This window comes from Giraffa tippelskirchi, chromosome 2, assembly GCF_054371585.1.
Source record: "Giraffa tippelskirchi isolate mGirTip1 chromosome 2, T2T-mGirTip1v1.2.pri, whole genome shotgun sequence".
NCBI classification, from domain to species: domain Eukaryota; kingdom Metazoa; phylum Chordata; class Mammalia; order Artiodactyla; family Giraffidae; genus Giraffa; species Giraffa tippelskirchi.
In genome coordinates this window covers 49,297,445-49,312,806 of record NC_137276.1, presented here as the reverse complement: position 1 = coordinate 49,312,806, position 15,362 = coordinate 49,297,445, and the positions used below count along the sequence as shown (strand labels likewise).

The 15,362-nt window shown below is 40.7% G+C and overlaps 1 protein-coding gene across 5 annotated transcripts in view; it reads right to left on the bottom strand.

Moving 5' to 3' along the window:
* The window catches only part of PARG (poly(ADP-ribose) glycohydrolase), a 123,400-nt gene extending 108,058 nt beyond the window's left edge, over positions 1-15,342 (bottom strand). For 2 of the 5 annotated variants that reach the window (XR_014074267.1, XM_081561240.1), the window contains exons 1-4: positions 14,854-15,342; positions 5,301-5,367; positions 3,722-4,708; positions 2,685-2,868 (exon numbers count right to left, since the gene is read on the bottom strand). Coding sequence is in view for 4 of the 5 variants with exons in the window: in XM_081561240.1 (XP_081417366.1) it covers positions 2,685-2,868; positions 3,722-4,708; positions 5,301-5,367; positions 14,854-15,073 (1,458 nt within the window). In the remaining variant the exon portion in view is untranslated. Of the gene's footprint in view, positions 1-2,684; positions 2,869-3,721; positions 4,709-5,300; positions 5,368-14,609; positions 14,789-14,853 lie in introns of all 5 variants that reach the window. The other 3 variants (XM_081561248.1, XM_081561264.1, XM_081561256.1) reach the window with 2 other exon arrangements.
* Between the last annotated feature and the right edge of the window lie 20 nt (positions 15,343-15,362).

Sequence of the window (15,362 nt, the reverse complement as noted above, 5' to 3'; positions counted from 1 at the left end):
CATGAGTGCATTTAAAGATAATCAAGCATTATCATGTCCATGCAATTTCAGATTGTCTTCCATTTCTAACACTAAATGTCAGCTTTATATTATGACTTCAAATTCTGTAACTATTAATATCTGGCGTCTCAGAAATGTAACTAAGGACTATCTATTTAACAACTATTAATTATACATATAGCATACTACTACCATATTCAGGAAAAAGAATCTAGAAGAAAACACACCAAACTCTTAAACTTTTTTCATTGACCCTATATTACTTTTGTAATAAAATAAAACTTTTATAAATTCATTGGATATTTGACAAACAGTAATTACAGAGATTAATTAATGATGGTATAAGATGCTTCAGGTTTTCTTTGTGGGCAATGGGAGAGAGGAAGCAGGAAAAGTCAAAATATCACTTATTTCCCCTGATCAATCTTTTTTCCAAATCTTAACCATTAACATCTTGTCAGTCACTCAAGCCTTTTCTTAATTTCACACACATTATCAATGACTCCTTTTCCCTTATCAGCCATACTTAAGAATTCAGTGTCCTATCAATATAATCTCGAAACAATTTGCATTTATTCTTTTATATTCCCACAATTACTACCCTGTTTCAGTTATTCCCAAACTTTTTTAAAGAGCAGACCTCTTTTTTCCCTATGAATTATAATACAAAATCATTATATTTAAATAAAAGCTATTTTAATAAATATAATTTTTAGAGTGACTTTACTTATTCTATCAATAGCAAAGAGACTAACTGAAGGACTATGAAATTGAGAGAGATGACAGCTAAAGCTTATAGCAATCTATTTATATCTCTCATCCAGTATTAAGAAAATCCTATCCACATACCTAAACAGCTGGCAGATGGTAACTTTTTTACATTGTTATTTTGATGTTTAAGGAAATACTTCAAACAGCAGTAGCAAGAGAACCCTGATTCTATGACCTGCACAAAAATGAGTTCTCTTGGTAAAACCTGCTGATTAAAATATGGTATTAAGCAAAAAAAAAAAAAATATATGGTATTAAGCAGTTTTAAAAGTAAAGGCACGTTAGTTCTTTTACAACAGGTTTTTCATAGTTAAATATACAGTTTAGAAAAGAAATTTGGGTCAATATCAAAAGAACCCCTGAGCCACTTTCATGAAGCACAATTTGATAATTACTGTTTGCTTACTTTTCATCTCTTAACCGAGCTCTTACCTTTTCCTGTTTCCAATGTATCCTCACTTCAGTTTTCCTTACATATAGCTGTCTGATCAACCTTGCTATGTATATAGTACAGCTATTGTCTGCACAGACATTTTCATGATTTCTAATTCTTATAGACTCAAGTCCAGTTTCTGATACCTGAAGCCCTCTACAACATGGACCCAAACTACTTTTCAAGTCTTCTCTTCCACCATTTTCCATCCAAATACTCAGTTCTAGCAAATCAATTGCTTTCCATTTGTAAAAGTTTTTAACTGCACAGCCTTTTCCTATAAAGGTTATATATCTATCTGGAATTCCCTTGCCTTACTAACTCCATTTCAGAAATTTCCTCTCATCTTTAAGAACTCAGCTCAAACTCCACCACCCTGCTCAATGTTGCTTTTACTTAACCAAACTAATGAATTCTGTACTTCAAAATATTTAATCACATGTAGGCTAAGTTGTATAAGAACAGAGTTTTTTTTTTCAAGTAGCCCCTGGGAAATCTAATATAGAATCTAATAAATAAGATGAATATTTAATCCTGCATGGATTCTTTTTTTTGTTGTTTTTGTTGGCCATGCCACATGGCTTGTGGGATCTTAATTTCCTGACCAGGAATCAAACCCAAGCCCACGGCAGTGAAAGTGCTGAGTCCTCACCACTGGAGAGCCAGGGAATTCCTAAGATATGAATATTTAAAACTACTCTAAGAGTGACAGAAATATTCTAAGATTGGATTATGGTGATGGTTGCCTAACTCGGTAAACTAACTAAATGTAACTGAACACTTAAAATGCTCAATAAAGTTTTTCTTTTTTTTTTTCAAAGAACCCATGAAAAGTATGAAAGAGGTTACTAGGGTTAGTGAGGAATGAGAAGTTACCGTTTAGTAGGTAGAGCTTATGTGCGGGAACATGAAAAATTTCTGGAAATGAACAGTGGTAATGGTTGTACAACACTGCCACTGAAATGTACACTTAAGAAACGATTAAGTTGGTAAACTTCATATTATGTACATTTAACCACAGTTTTTTTTAAAATGAGGTTGGTTTTAGAAATGCTGAGTTTGAGATACCTATGGGATGGTGATGGAGCTGTCTAGAAGAATCTAAAACTCAGAAAAAGAGGATAAAACTGGAAAATAATTTGAGGATACTGAACAACGTACAATTTGAATTTTAGTATCTAACATGTAGTGGGTACTTAATAAATATTGTCAATTGAATTTTTTAATTTAATAAATTTTCTTAACAATACAGAATATTCAATATCCTCAGCAGTTAACAGTGATTCATCTTATGGGTTTGTTAAGTACCGTGTTAAGTAACCTATCATTATATTTCTCTATTCTATAAATTTCTCAGTACTTCATATATGCAGAAAAGAGAAGCACTTTCTATGCATTGGTCTGTTTTTCAGATTTATAAGTATCACAATAAATTGAAACTTAGCATCTTCTCTCTTTATAGGTAAGAGGTAATATCTACCCGAATAGTCACTGTGTGACTGGCAGATGGTCTCAAGGGAGGCAGCCGGATCCCACACCTTGGCATTCTTCTCATCTCCTCAATAGGAGTTCCAAGCCATTTCTTATCTGGAGAAAGGTGAGGTGGAATGTATTTAGGGATCTTCCTTTCTGTTCTTTGATGTTTCATTTCACATTGTTCTTTTCTAAGATCAAAACAAATATATTCACTCACAAACCACTTACTGCTTAAATTCACTTACATACACAAGTAAAAACACTATGTGCCAAACTTGCTCTTTCTCCTTGATATTTAGAAAAAACAAAACAACAAAAAACCTTATAAGGCTTACAGTAAAACCCAAGAGCTTATTTTCAACAGTCTGTGGAAGGAACTTCCAAACACATGTAAATCACCTTCTGAAAAAAGGGGCCTTGTAAAAGAATAGGTACATTGCCAAACGAGTCATGGTTCAAAGTATCAGCTAATTCTTAGGACTACAGACAATAATTTTCAACGAAGTGAACTTACTGTGGCATGCTTGCCATAAAAGATCACAAAAATTATGGAGTGGGCTTTAAGATAATTATTATACTTAGATTTTTTTTGTAATCATACAGGCTGGGATTTAAATCCCAGCTTTATTCCCCACAAGTTACATAATTTTAGTGAATTTTGTAACCAATTTCAGTTTTCTCATTTGTGAAGTGAGTGCAATACCACCTGCCTGCTGTCAGAGCATTAGCATTAGCGTGTCAAATGCATATACAATAGCCTAAGTTAACAGTAGTCACTATCACATTTATGATTGAGTAACTCCCATAAATCTCAGAAAGAAGTTCATGAAACTAAAATCTGATTAATTATTTACTTCTTTTCTGTTTCTGTGATTTTCAGAATTTAACATTTTGAGTCTAAGTTTAAATTATGCATTATTAATTAATAAGAAAGACAACTATTTCTTGCCTTCATTGTAAACCGTAGCTTCGTGAAACTCCCCCTCACAAAATTATATAACACATTACCCTACTGAAGATACCCTTGATGGTAAAAATTACCTTTTGTCCTCTGCTTTAGGCATTCTCATGAAATGATCTGTGATTTTAGAATCCTTTTTCCCATGTTGCTTAGAATTTCTGCACTCTACATTCAGGCTAGAAGTACTTCCAGGTAGTTTGACACTCAAATCACTCATTCCAGCTCGACTCTCTCCTCCTTCAAATTGGAAATGCAATCGAATCTCACCTCCCTTAGCAGAGGACCGCTTCCTCAACTCAGTGTCAGCTTCTCTTGGTTGGAACCTTGAAGGTTTATTTGCTGTTTGAGCAGAACTGCTATCTTCCTGTTCATCAAAACCTGGACTTGTCTCTTCATCTGCTTCTGAATCCTGACAACTATTTTTGGAATTATCTACATCCATTGGTGACTCAGGTTCACTTTCTTTCTCAAATGGAGGAGAATTTCCGAGACTACTTCCTTGTCTACTCAATTTGCTGGCATTTTTCAGTCCAGTACCAACATCCTCAGAGCCAATGTCCGACAAGGGGCTCTCTGGCACCACGTCTGTCTCTTCCTGCCGACACCCTGCACAGTCTTCTGCGGGATAGCAAGTCTTGCTACACTTCTGGTGGCTTCTGGTTTCTCTGCCCTGTTCATCTTCCGTTGTCTGCTTTGCATTTGCAAGCTTTACATGTGTCAAAAACTGTTGATTATCTCTAGTCTCCTCACTATTTGTGTCACTGTGATCATCATTTTGGGGTGACTGATCAAGGTTAGCATTACTGAACTGCTCTGGTACCAGAGTTACTGCTGGAGGTTCACTTTCCAAAAGCCGTTCTGAGTGTTTCCCTTCATTCTGCCACTTACACATAGCTGCAGTCGGATGCTGGTTCAGATACTGTGTACTTTTTTCAACTGGTGACTTATCGAAACCTAGCTGAGAAACATTTTCTAATTTTTCCTTGTTATGTTGATAAAAGTTATCTTTTTGTACAGAACTCATCATGGATTCTTCTCTTGTATTGTTGTTTTCTTTACTATGCAAACTGCAAAAGAATAAAAAGAATGATACAACAGAACTTATGACACAATAGAAAGAATTTATGACACAAAAAAATCAATTACCCAAAAACATTCCTACAATATCATAGCAATAATTAAACTTATGATTACCTGAGCATACAGCACGCTCTTTCATGACTCCATACCTTCGCACATTTGCCTATAATGCCCTTTCCCCAACTGTGTGCCTGGAAAACACCATCTAGAATGCAGTGTTAAACTTCATTCACCTCCTGTGCAGCCTTTCTTGCAAAGGTAAAGCTGACTATCTGTTCTACATGCTAACTACCACTGTACCGTGTTTATATCTTTACTGTGGCATTGACCACACCACGTAAGAATCATGTGCTTTTTGGTGTCTGTTAGCACCACTACACTGTAAGTATCGTAAAGACAGAGACTACTGCTTTTTCATCTCTGCATCTCAAGTATACTAAACCATCCCTGGCACATAGAATTAACTGAAATGTCAATAAAGAAAAATGTGAAAGCAAAAAGGAGAGAAAATAGCATGAAACATGATACAACATCCATATATCATGTTATTCATTACTCTAGATAAGCATGTTTCTATACCTTTCTGATTCCACTGTCTTGATTCCTTTAGTGTCCATCCAACTGGTTATAGTCTTCTGTTTGAAAACTGTAAAGAAAAAAAAAATGTATGTGCATGCATACCTTCAAAGAGAAAACACCTATAGCAGCAAACACACATGGAAGGCATTAAGCTAGGTTCTGTGGATTAAACAAAGATTAATCATTTCTTCCTCATGCAAGCAATGGGAGAAAATACAGGAACATAAATATAAATACATTTATATATTGTATAGATATATACAATTTATACTGTATGTATATATATTGGCAGAGAAGAGAAAGTGACCAGACCTTAAAAGAAGTGTATGGTCTAACGGATGAGACTACAGACTCTGCAATCAGATTGTGTGCTTAGTCGCTCAGCGTCCAACTCTTTGTGACCCTTTGGACTAAACAGCCTGCCAGGTTCCTCTGTCCATGGGCTTTTTCAGGCAACAAAATCTAGTGGGTTGCCATTTCCTTCTCGAGGGGATCTTCTGGACCTAGGGATCGAGCCTACATCTTCTGTTGTCTCCTGCACTGCAGGCAGATTCTTTACCTAGATCCGAACCCTGGCTCTCCTTCTGAATTCCTGTGTGATTTTGTGAAGAGCCATTTCTCTGTGTTTCAGATTCCTTATCAGTAGACATGAAGATTAATAATATCTCTCTTGGGGTTATTGTGAGGTTTAAATTAAGAAACAACCATTGCAAAGTGCTTACCATATGCTCAGTATATGTTAGTTATTAGTTATTATTAGTATTAAAAGAGATCCCAAGGGAAGGTCCCTGGTGGTCTACTGTTTAGGATTCGGCACTTTCACTGACCTGGCCCAGGTTCAATGCCTGGTTGGGTAACTGAGTTCCTGCAAGCTACACAGTGAGGCCAAAATAATAACAATAATAAATTTTAAAAGTAAATAAATTCAAAAAGACCCTGATAAGAAATTAAGATATTTCTGAGGAAAGGACTACTTTAGGGAATTGAAGAAAGTGGGATCATCTGATAAGTAGTTCTTGAAGAATAAATATGCAGTCACATTAAGGGAAAAAATCAGAGGCAACAGAACCAATGGTAGAGAAATATTAAGAAAACAACAGAAAATACAGCTGAAAGGTCCGCGAGGAACCATAGAGATTCCTGAAAAGCCCACAAAGAGAGATACAAAATAACGTCAAAAGTCACATTCAGAGCTGTAATGCCAGAATTCAAATCCAGAAGGCTCACAGTCAGGCAGGATACACAGCCTAGACGGCAGGTGTGAAAGGGCAAGAAGGAAGAGTCTATCATTAGAAGCCGAAGAGGAAGGTACTGGTCTAGGTCAGTGGTTCCCAAACCAACTGAATCATCAGAAGGCTGACAACAAACGGATCCAAGGACCACATCCAGACCTTCTGAATGAAAATCTATATGTGATAATGGAGGTATGAGGGGAGGTGGATTCTGTATTTTTTTTTCCCCCAAAAGTGGTTCTGATGATCAGCAAAGTTGAAGAACTACTGGTCAAGATCCAAAACTAGTCTTTGTAAGAATAGAGAATAAAAGTTGAGAAGTGAGAGTCATTACAGATTTCAAAATGATAGAGGTTAAAAGTGACACTAAACTTTAAGCTTGAGACTTGAAAGATGGCGAGAACATTAAATGGAAATGTAGACTATAAGAGAACTGGATTTAGGGGAAAAATATGATTGGGCCCATATGAACACACTAAATTTGAAATGCCAAAGAGATAACTAGATAGAAATGACCAGCAGATAGTAGCAAAAGTAGAATTACTGGTTCAGCAGGGTACATATACCATAAATAAATGCAAGCCAAATTTATATAAACATTAGAATTTTAAGCATGCTTTTAAAATTTAATGTATTGCATATGGATTACATGTATATAACATTTTAGTAAGACATTAAAAGTGTTAGTTGCTCAGTTGTATCTGACTCTTTGTGATCCCATGGTCTATAGCCCACTGAGCTCCTCTGTCCAAGGAATTCTCCAGGCAAGAATACTGGAGTGGGTTGCCATTCCCTTCTCCAGGGGATCTTCTAGACCTAGTGATCGAACCCTGGTCTCCTGCATTGCAGACAGATTCTTTTCCATCTGAGCCACCAGGGAAGCTCTTTCATATAAGAAAACCTAAAATCTTGAACATTTTCAACTACTGTCTAAATTGCAATGTAAGAATCTAGGCACCTTAGGTCACAAACTGTTCTTATTTACCATGTCCCTTCAAACACCATAACATGAGATGCCGTCTCAAATACATGAAAATCAACCATTTATTTATTACTGTATTTGAGTGCCATATAACTCACATTTTATACAAAATACTAACATTCTAACTAGTTAAAATCTTTTATCAGCATTTTAAAAATAATTTCTGTCACAAAAATTGTATATATATATTTGATATTTCTTGTTAAACACCACGACTTTAGTGATTTTATGAAGTTAATACTTCTACAGCAAATTAGACTTCAGAGAAAAAATTAATTCCAGTCACAAAGGAGTAAAAGAATGAACCAGCTGATTCTGAAACTTTTCTACAGTTCCATCTTCTCTATTTAATTTCATTATATCAAACACAGCAAATATAGAAAACCTTCAAAATACAAAACAGCAATGGGCAAAAAAAATTCATTTTTTGAGTCAGTATAGAATTTAAAATACCTTTTTCCATAAATGTAAAGATTTGATGGTATGAAATGACTAGGTTCCTATAACACACACGAAGCATGGCACTATGATGACAAGTCGACTGAACCTAAAGAGTGCATGCATCATTTTGTAAAAAACTATGAAGAGCGTTACAGTGCAGCTGAAGGGGAGGGCTATTTCCTGCAGGTCTGACACTGAGAATGTGTTCTCTCTCTAGCCTCAGGCTTCTTATTACTATTCCTGAAGCCTCAGAACAGGGTGAAGGAGGAGAAGCAAGAGGTTAGGAACCACCATTTCCTGTTAATAAAACAGTCCTCAGTCCTTCCAAGGACCCCAGAGAAAGGACAGCCTACCAATACTACAATTTCTGGCTTCCAAAGGTTTCTTTTACAGCACATCACAGGACTGTTTCAGCTGTATCCCTCTTACTCCTGAAGTAAGCATAAAATGGATAGCATCACCGATTCAATGGACATGAACTTGGGCGAACTCTGGGAGATGGTGAGGGACAGGAAGGCCTGGGGTTCTGCAGTCCATGAGGTCGCAGAGAGTCAGACACAACTTAGCAACTAAACAACAACAAAGCATAAAATGATGAGTCCCAGGTGGCAGGGAATTTCTTTCTTTTAACTAGAAATAATCACAGTAAACAAAAAGGGAGGCAATAGGTGGTGATGAAATAGATACAAAATAGTGTCAAACAAAATCTTGGCCTGAGATCTTTGCTCAGTTCAGTTCAGTTCAGTCACTCAGTCATGTCCAACTCTTTGCAACCCCATGGACTACAGTACGCCAGACCTCCCTGTCCGTCACCAACTCCCGGAGTTTACTCAAACTCAAGGCAATGGCACCCCACTCCAGTACTCTTGCCTGGAGAATCCCATGGACGGAGGAGCCTGGTAGGCTACAGTCCATGGGGTCGCTAAGAGTCGGACACGGCTGAGCGACTTCACTTTCACTTTTCCCTTGCATGCACTGGAGAAGGAGATGGCAATCCACTCCAGTGTTCTTGCCTGGAGAATCCCAGGGACGGCGGAGCCTGGTGTGCTGCCGTCTATGGGGTCGCACAGAGTCGGACACGACTGAAGCGACTTAGCAGTAGCAGCATGTCCATTGAGTCGGTGATGCTATGCAACCATCTCATCCTCTGTCGTCTCCTTCTTCTCCTGCTTTCAATCTTTCCCAGCATCAGGGTCTTTTCAAATGAGTTAGCTCTTCGCATCAGTTCAGTTCAGTCGCTCGGTCGTGTCCGACTCTTTGCGACCCCATGAATTGCAGCACGTCAGGCCTCCCCGTCCATCACCAACTGCCGGAGTCTACCCAAACCCATGTCCATCGAGTCAGTGATGCCATCCAACCATCTCATCCTCGGTCGTCCCCTTCTCCTCCCACCCCCAATCCCACCCAGCATCAGGGTCTTTTCCAATGAGTCAACCCTTCGCATGAGGTGGCCAAAGTATTGGAGTTTCAGCTTCAACATCAGACCTTCCAATGAACACCCAGGATTGATCTCTTTTAGGATGGATTGATTGGATCTCCTTGCAGTCCAAGGGACTCTCAAGAGTCTTCTCCAACACCACAGTTCAAAAGCATCAATTCTGCGGCGCTCAGCTTTCTTCACCGTCCAACTCTCACATCCATACATGACCACTGGAAAAACCATAGCCTTGACTAGACGGACTTTCGTTGGCAAAGTAATGTCTCTGCTTTTAAATATGCTATCTAGGTTGGCCATAACCTTCCTTCCAAGGAGTAAGCGTCTTTTACTTTCATGGCTGCAGTCACCATCAGCAGTGATTCTGGAGCCCAAAAAAATAAAGTCTGACACTGTTTCCACTGTCTCCCCATCTATTTCCCATGAAGTGATGGGACCAGATGCCATGATCTTAGTTTTCTGAATGTTGAGCTTTAAGCCAATTTTTTCACTCTCCTCTTTCACCTTCATCAAGAGGCTCTTTAGTTCTTCTTCGCTTTCTCCCATAAGGGTGGTGTCATCTGCATATCTGAGGTTACTGACATTTTTCCCGGCAATTTTGATTCCAGCTCGTGCTTCATCCAGCCCACCATTTCTCATGATGTTCTCTGCATATAAGTTAAATAAGCAGGATGACAATATACAGCCTTAACATACGCCTTTTCCTATTTGGAACCAGTCTGTTGTTCCATGTCCAGTTCTAACTGTTGCTTCCTGACCTGCAGACAGGTTTCTCAAGAGGCAGGTCAGGTGGTCTGGTAGTCCCATCTCTTTCAGAATTTTGCACAGTTTATTGTGATCCACACAGTCAAAGGCTTTGGCATGGTCAATAAAGCAGAAATAGATGTTTTTCTGGAACTCTCTTGCTTTTTCGATGATCCAGTGGATGTTGGCAATTTGATCTCTGGTTCCTCTGCCTTTTCTAAATCCAGCTTGAACATCTAGAAGTTCATGGTTCACCTACTGTTGAAGCACGGCTTGGAGAATTTTGAGCATTACTTTACTAGTATGTGAGATGAGTGCAATTGTGCGGTAGTTTGAACATTCTCTGGCATTGCCTTTTAAGGATTGGAATGAAAACTGACCTTTTCCAGTCCTGTGGCCACTGCTGAGTTTTCCAAATTTGCTGGCATATTGAGTGCAGCCCTTTCATAGCATCATCTTTTAGGATTTGACATAGCTCTACTGGAATTCCATTGATTCCACTAGCTTTGCTCGTAGAGATGCTTCCTAAGGCCCACTTGAGATCTTTGCTCAGTCACTTAGTAATAATGTACTTCATTTCTTTGAGACTTTATTTGCTCACCTATAAACTGGGATTAACAATACTTATTTCCAAGGCTTATGTGGATCAATGAGAGAAAAATACTAAGTGTCCAGTCTCACAAAGAAGAAACTCAAGAAATGTATCCTCTACCAACATTTCCACCCAATCTCTTTTTTCATTGAGATCATTAGTTCTCTGTCTTTACTCTGACTTCACATCATATCTTAGTAACCTCACTCAGTAACCAGCATATTTCAATGAGCAAATCATTCAATTAGGTGCTAGAGATACAGGCAAAAGGCATAAAATGCAGAATTCACTTGTACTCAAAAGAACACCCCACCTTCACAAAAAGCCTCTTTCCTCCAGCAGCAGCAAGATAAGGAATGGGAAGGAAGGGTGTGGTGAGCCCAAAGAGCAATGGACAGTGGGAAAGTTTTGAGATGAGCAAAGAGGTTTGAAGATGCTTTTTACAGCACTAAGGCTTAAAGAATGATAAGGGAGATGGGGGACAACATAGCTCCAGTCCCCCACCCAACCACCACTGACCTACACTGGGACCATCCCTGAAGTGAGGAGAGAAACTGTAGATAACTGGAACAGGTGGAAAAGAGAAGCTCCTATACCAACACAACTGGATAAACCATTCCCCATTGGAATGTGAATCAGACACGGAGTTCTGCCTATATGCATATGTGCAGATTTCTATCAGTATAAGAAAAATGCCCAGAAAGATAAATAACACAAAATTTAAAGATACTGAATAAATATCCATTTCCCTACCTCACTTCTCCTAGGATAACTACATATAAAAGTTTTAAATACCAAGTTCCTAAAAGAATTCCAAAATCTCAAACAACAGATTTTGATACAAATTTACACTTTGAATATTTTGTTCATTGGCGTCCTCTCCCAGGCATACAGAAAACATTTACACACATGCACAAGTACAGCCCAAGTATTAATTCAGTTCCTCTTCTGCAGAACATCAGAAGATCCAATCAGTAAGGATTGATAGCAACCCCCCCAACTCACTCCTCCTCCTTTACAGGACCTATAACAAGACCACAAATTAGCCTGTCACAGAAGTCACAGTACCTGGAGGTCACCCTCAGTTCCTCTCCCTTCCACTCTCCTTCAACAAGTCCTCTGAAATCTACATCCTAAATCTTAAACCCATCTCTTTCTCCCCATCTTCAAAAGAGCACCAATATTATAAGAACAGTTACATCACTCAGTGGGCCAACTGCATTTGTCTCATAACTGGTCTCCCTATCTGCCGTCTTGACTTTCTCTAACTCAGTGTTCCACAAACTACAAATGATCAACATTTTTTAGTTAAATATTACAGACAACATGAGAATGCTTCATACATAGTAAAGGTAAGTTTATTTCATGAAACATGTTATAAATATGACATGTTTATCAGTAGATATATCTACTGCTAGATGTATCTACTGTGGGTTGCAGTCAGAACTAAGTCCAAAGATCATTGCCTAAGCCATCTTTTCAAAAATACTAACCAAACGATTGTAATCCTTTCTTATAGGCTTTTTAGTCGTACCCTGTGCTCAGTCGCTTCAGCTGAATCCAACTCTTTGCAACCCAAGGACCACTGCCCGCCAGGCTCTTCTGTTCATGGGATTTTCCCGGAAAAAATACTGCAGTGGGTTGCCATGACCTTCTCCAGAGGATCTTGCCCACCCAGGGATTGAACCCACGTCTCCTGCACTGCAGGATTCTTTACAACTAAGCCACCAAAGAAACCGACCGTTTAGTGGTTCCCCATTAACCACAGAATAAAGCCCAAACTCCTTGAAATGGCACTTGACTTTGTCCATAAATAGGCTCTTCCACCCCTTCCCAGCCTCGACTGACAGTCTTGTCATTCTGTGCTCCTATCAAGCCACCTTTTGTATATGCCATTCCCTCGACCTACATAGTTTTTTCTCTCCTTGGTTTATAAATCAAATCCTGCTCATCCTTCAATGCTCAGTGAAGGTCTGCTTCCCCATTGCCTATAAGTCCTGAGAGAATTAAGTGTACACCATTCATCAGAGGACTTCCTGACCTCTGTCCATTCTCTTAAACTGTTGACCAATGCCTCCTTTTTGAAATGCTCTTGTCCTTGCATGACACAAGAGCCAGGCTTTCCTCCTACTTCCCTGGTTGCTTCCCTTCAGTTTACTCTTACATGGCAGTGTTCCTAAAGTTTCTGTCCTAGGTAACCTTTTTTTTCAGTATACGCTTTATACCGTCAACGAATCGACTTCCAAAGCATCAAAAATGGTGTATATGGTAAGAACTTCCAAATCTATATTTCCAGCTCATATATATCTTATGAGGTGCAAACCCTTATATCCTGTTCTCTCCTATATCCATCCACTTTTCCCCTTTATTACTGCCTGCTGCTGCTGCTAAGTCGCTTCAGTCGTGTCCAACTTTGTGTGACCCCATAGATGGCAGCCCACCAGGCTCCTCTGTCCCTGGGATTCTCCAGGCAAGAATACTGGAGTGGGTTGCCATTTCCTTCTACAACTACTGCCTGCAACCAAGCATAAACCATCATTATTTCCCATCTAGACTAACTCCTTAACTAGTCTTGGGCCTGCACGTCTGCTCTCTTTCAATCCATTCTTCATTTACCACACACTAGCAACAAGGATCTTTAAAATATGTATATTTTAATAAATATATATTTAAAAAATATATATCCAATCAAGTCACTCCCCTATTGAAGCCTTTTAATAGTTTCTTACTGCCCTTAGAAATAAAGCTCAAAACCCTCAGCATGCCCAGTATGACCTGATCTTTGCCTCTCTGCAACCCCATCTCTCACTACTCTCCCCTGTCCACAATATTCATCAGCTGCACTGTGGGATCGGAGAAGGCAATGGCACCCCACTCCAGTACTCTTGCCTGGAAAATCCCATGGACGGAGGAGCCTGGTAGGCTACAGTCCATGGGGTCGCTAAGGGTCAGACACGACTGAGCGACTTCACTTTCACTTTTCCCATTCATGCACTGGAGAAGGAAATGGCAACCCACTCCAGTATTCTTGCCTGGAGAATCCCAGGGATGGCGGAGCCTGGTGGGCTGACGTCTATTGGGTCGCACAGAGTCGGACACGACTGAAGCGACTTAGTAGCAGCAGCAGCAGCACTCTGGGATCACTTCATTAACTTCTCTTCATCTAGCTAACCCCTCATCACTCTTCAGTCTTCAAATAAAATTCTTATCTTCTGGCTGGGAGATTATCTTTGAGCCTACAAACTGGATTAGGTACATCTGGCTCTACCATTATGCTCCGTTCTCTTATGAACTGGAACATCCATTACCCTTTATTATGTTGACTTCCGTAATCGTCCATCTCTCCTGACAGACTTTAGGGTCTGAACACAGAAACCAAGTAACTTTTGTTCAACACTGTATGCCAGAGCCAAGTTTAATGCCAACTAAGACTAACGGCTCTGCAGCCAGGGATTAAGAATCTAAATTGAGATAAGCTATGGGTTTTTTTGTAGCTTTCTTTTCATCTAGAGGCTGAAGCTTCACATCCACAATTAAACCTCCTTAACGACTAAGGGGAGAAGGCAATGGCACCCCACTCCAGCACTCTTGCCTGGAATATCCCATGGACAGAGGAGCCTGGTAGGCTGCAGTCCATGGGGTAGCTAAGAGTCGGACACGACTGAGCGACTTCACTTTCACTTTTCCCGTTCATGCACTGGAGAAGGAAATGGCAACCCACTCCAGTATTCTTGCCTGGAGAATCCCAGGGACGGCGGAGCCTGGTGGGCTGCCGTCTATGGGGTCGCACAGAGTCGGACACGACTGAAGCGACTTAGCAGCAGCAGCAACGACTAAGGCAGTTCCTCAAACCGGAAGAAAGCAAACACGCGAAGTATCTTACCACTTCCCGCCCTGTAAGTGACTGCTCATCAAGATTTCTCACACCACCAATCGCCGTGGGAAAAATGCGACCCCATTCTCCCAGCAGTGGCCTTGGGGGCTCAGCAAGGGGACCTCAGAGTTGAGAGCGGTGTACACAAGACTAGGAAGGGGGGAGGAAGGTGCTGGAGTCCCTGGCTCCTGAGACAGACCAAAAAGAGGTTTGGGCCGAGGAGAAGGGCAAAGAGCTTTATTTCCCCACGTACCAAGAGAGGTGGCACTGCCTCGGTGCTGTCCCGCCCGGCCCGGGACGCAGCCTGACGAGGACGGCGGGACCCTGAACTGCACCGGAGCGTCCTTGGAATCGAGGACGCGCCTCTGCCTGCCGGGGAAGCTCCGGGCGTCCGAGGCGGCCGGCGGAGAAGTTGCAGCGGCGTCCCAGCGGGGTCGCTTGGTGCAGGGCTCACAGCCGGGGCCCGCACTCATGCTGGGATCCGCAGCACTGAGTCTCCCGGCCAGCCCGGGTGGAGAGCCTCATTCACTAACCCTGGGAGGGACGGACTGCGCCCCCTCCTCGGTGCCTCCCGGCACCATGCCCCCTCTGCTGCTGACTGCTTCTGCAGCTCCCGCTCTGACAGCCTCCCGAACCAGGCCCTATCCAGACGCCTGCCTTCCCTCTTCCACAGGCACCCTACCAGCCTCAGGATGCGCCGTTCTGATTCTGGCTTCGTTCACTTTCCCACCACCGGAAAGCTGCCGTCAGGTGCTTCCGGCT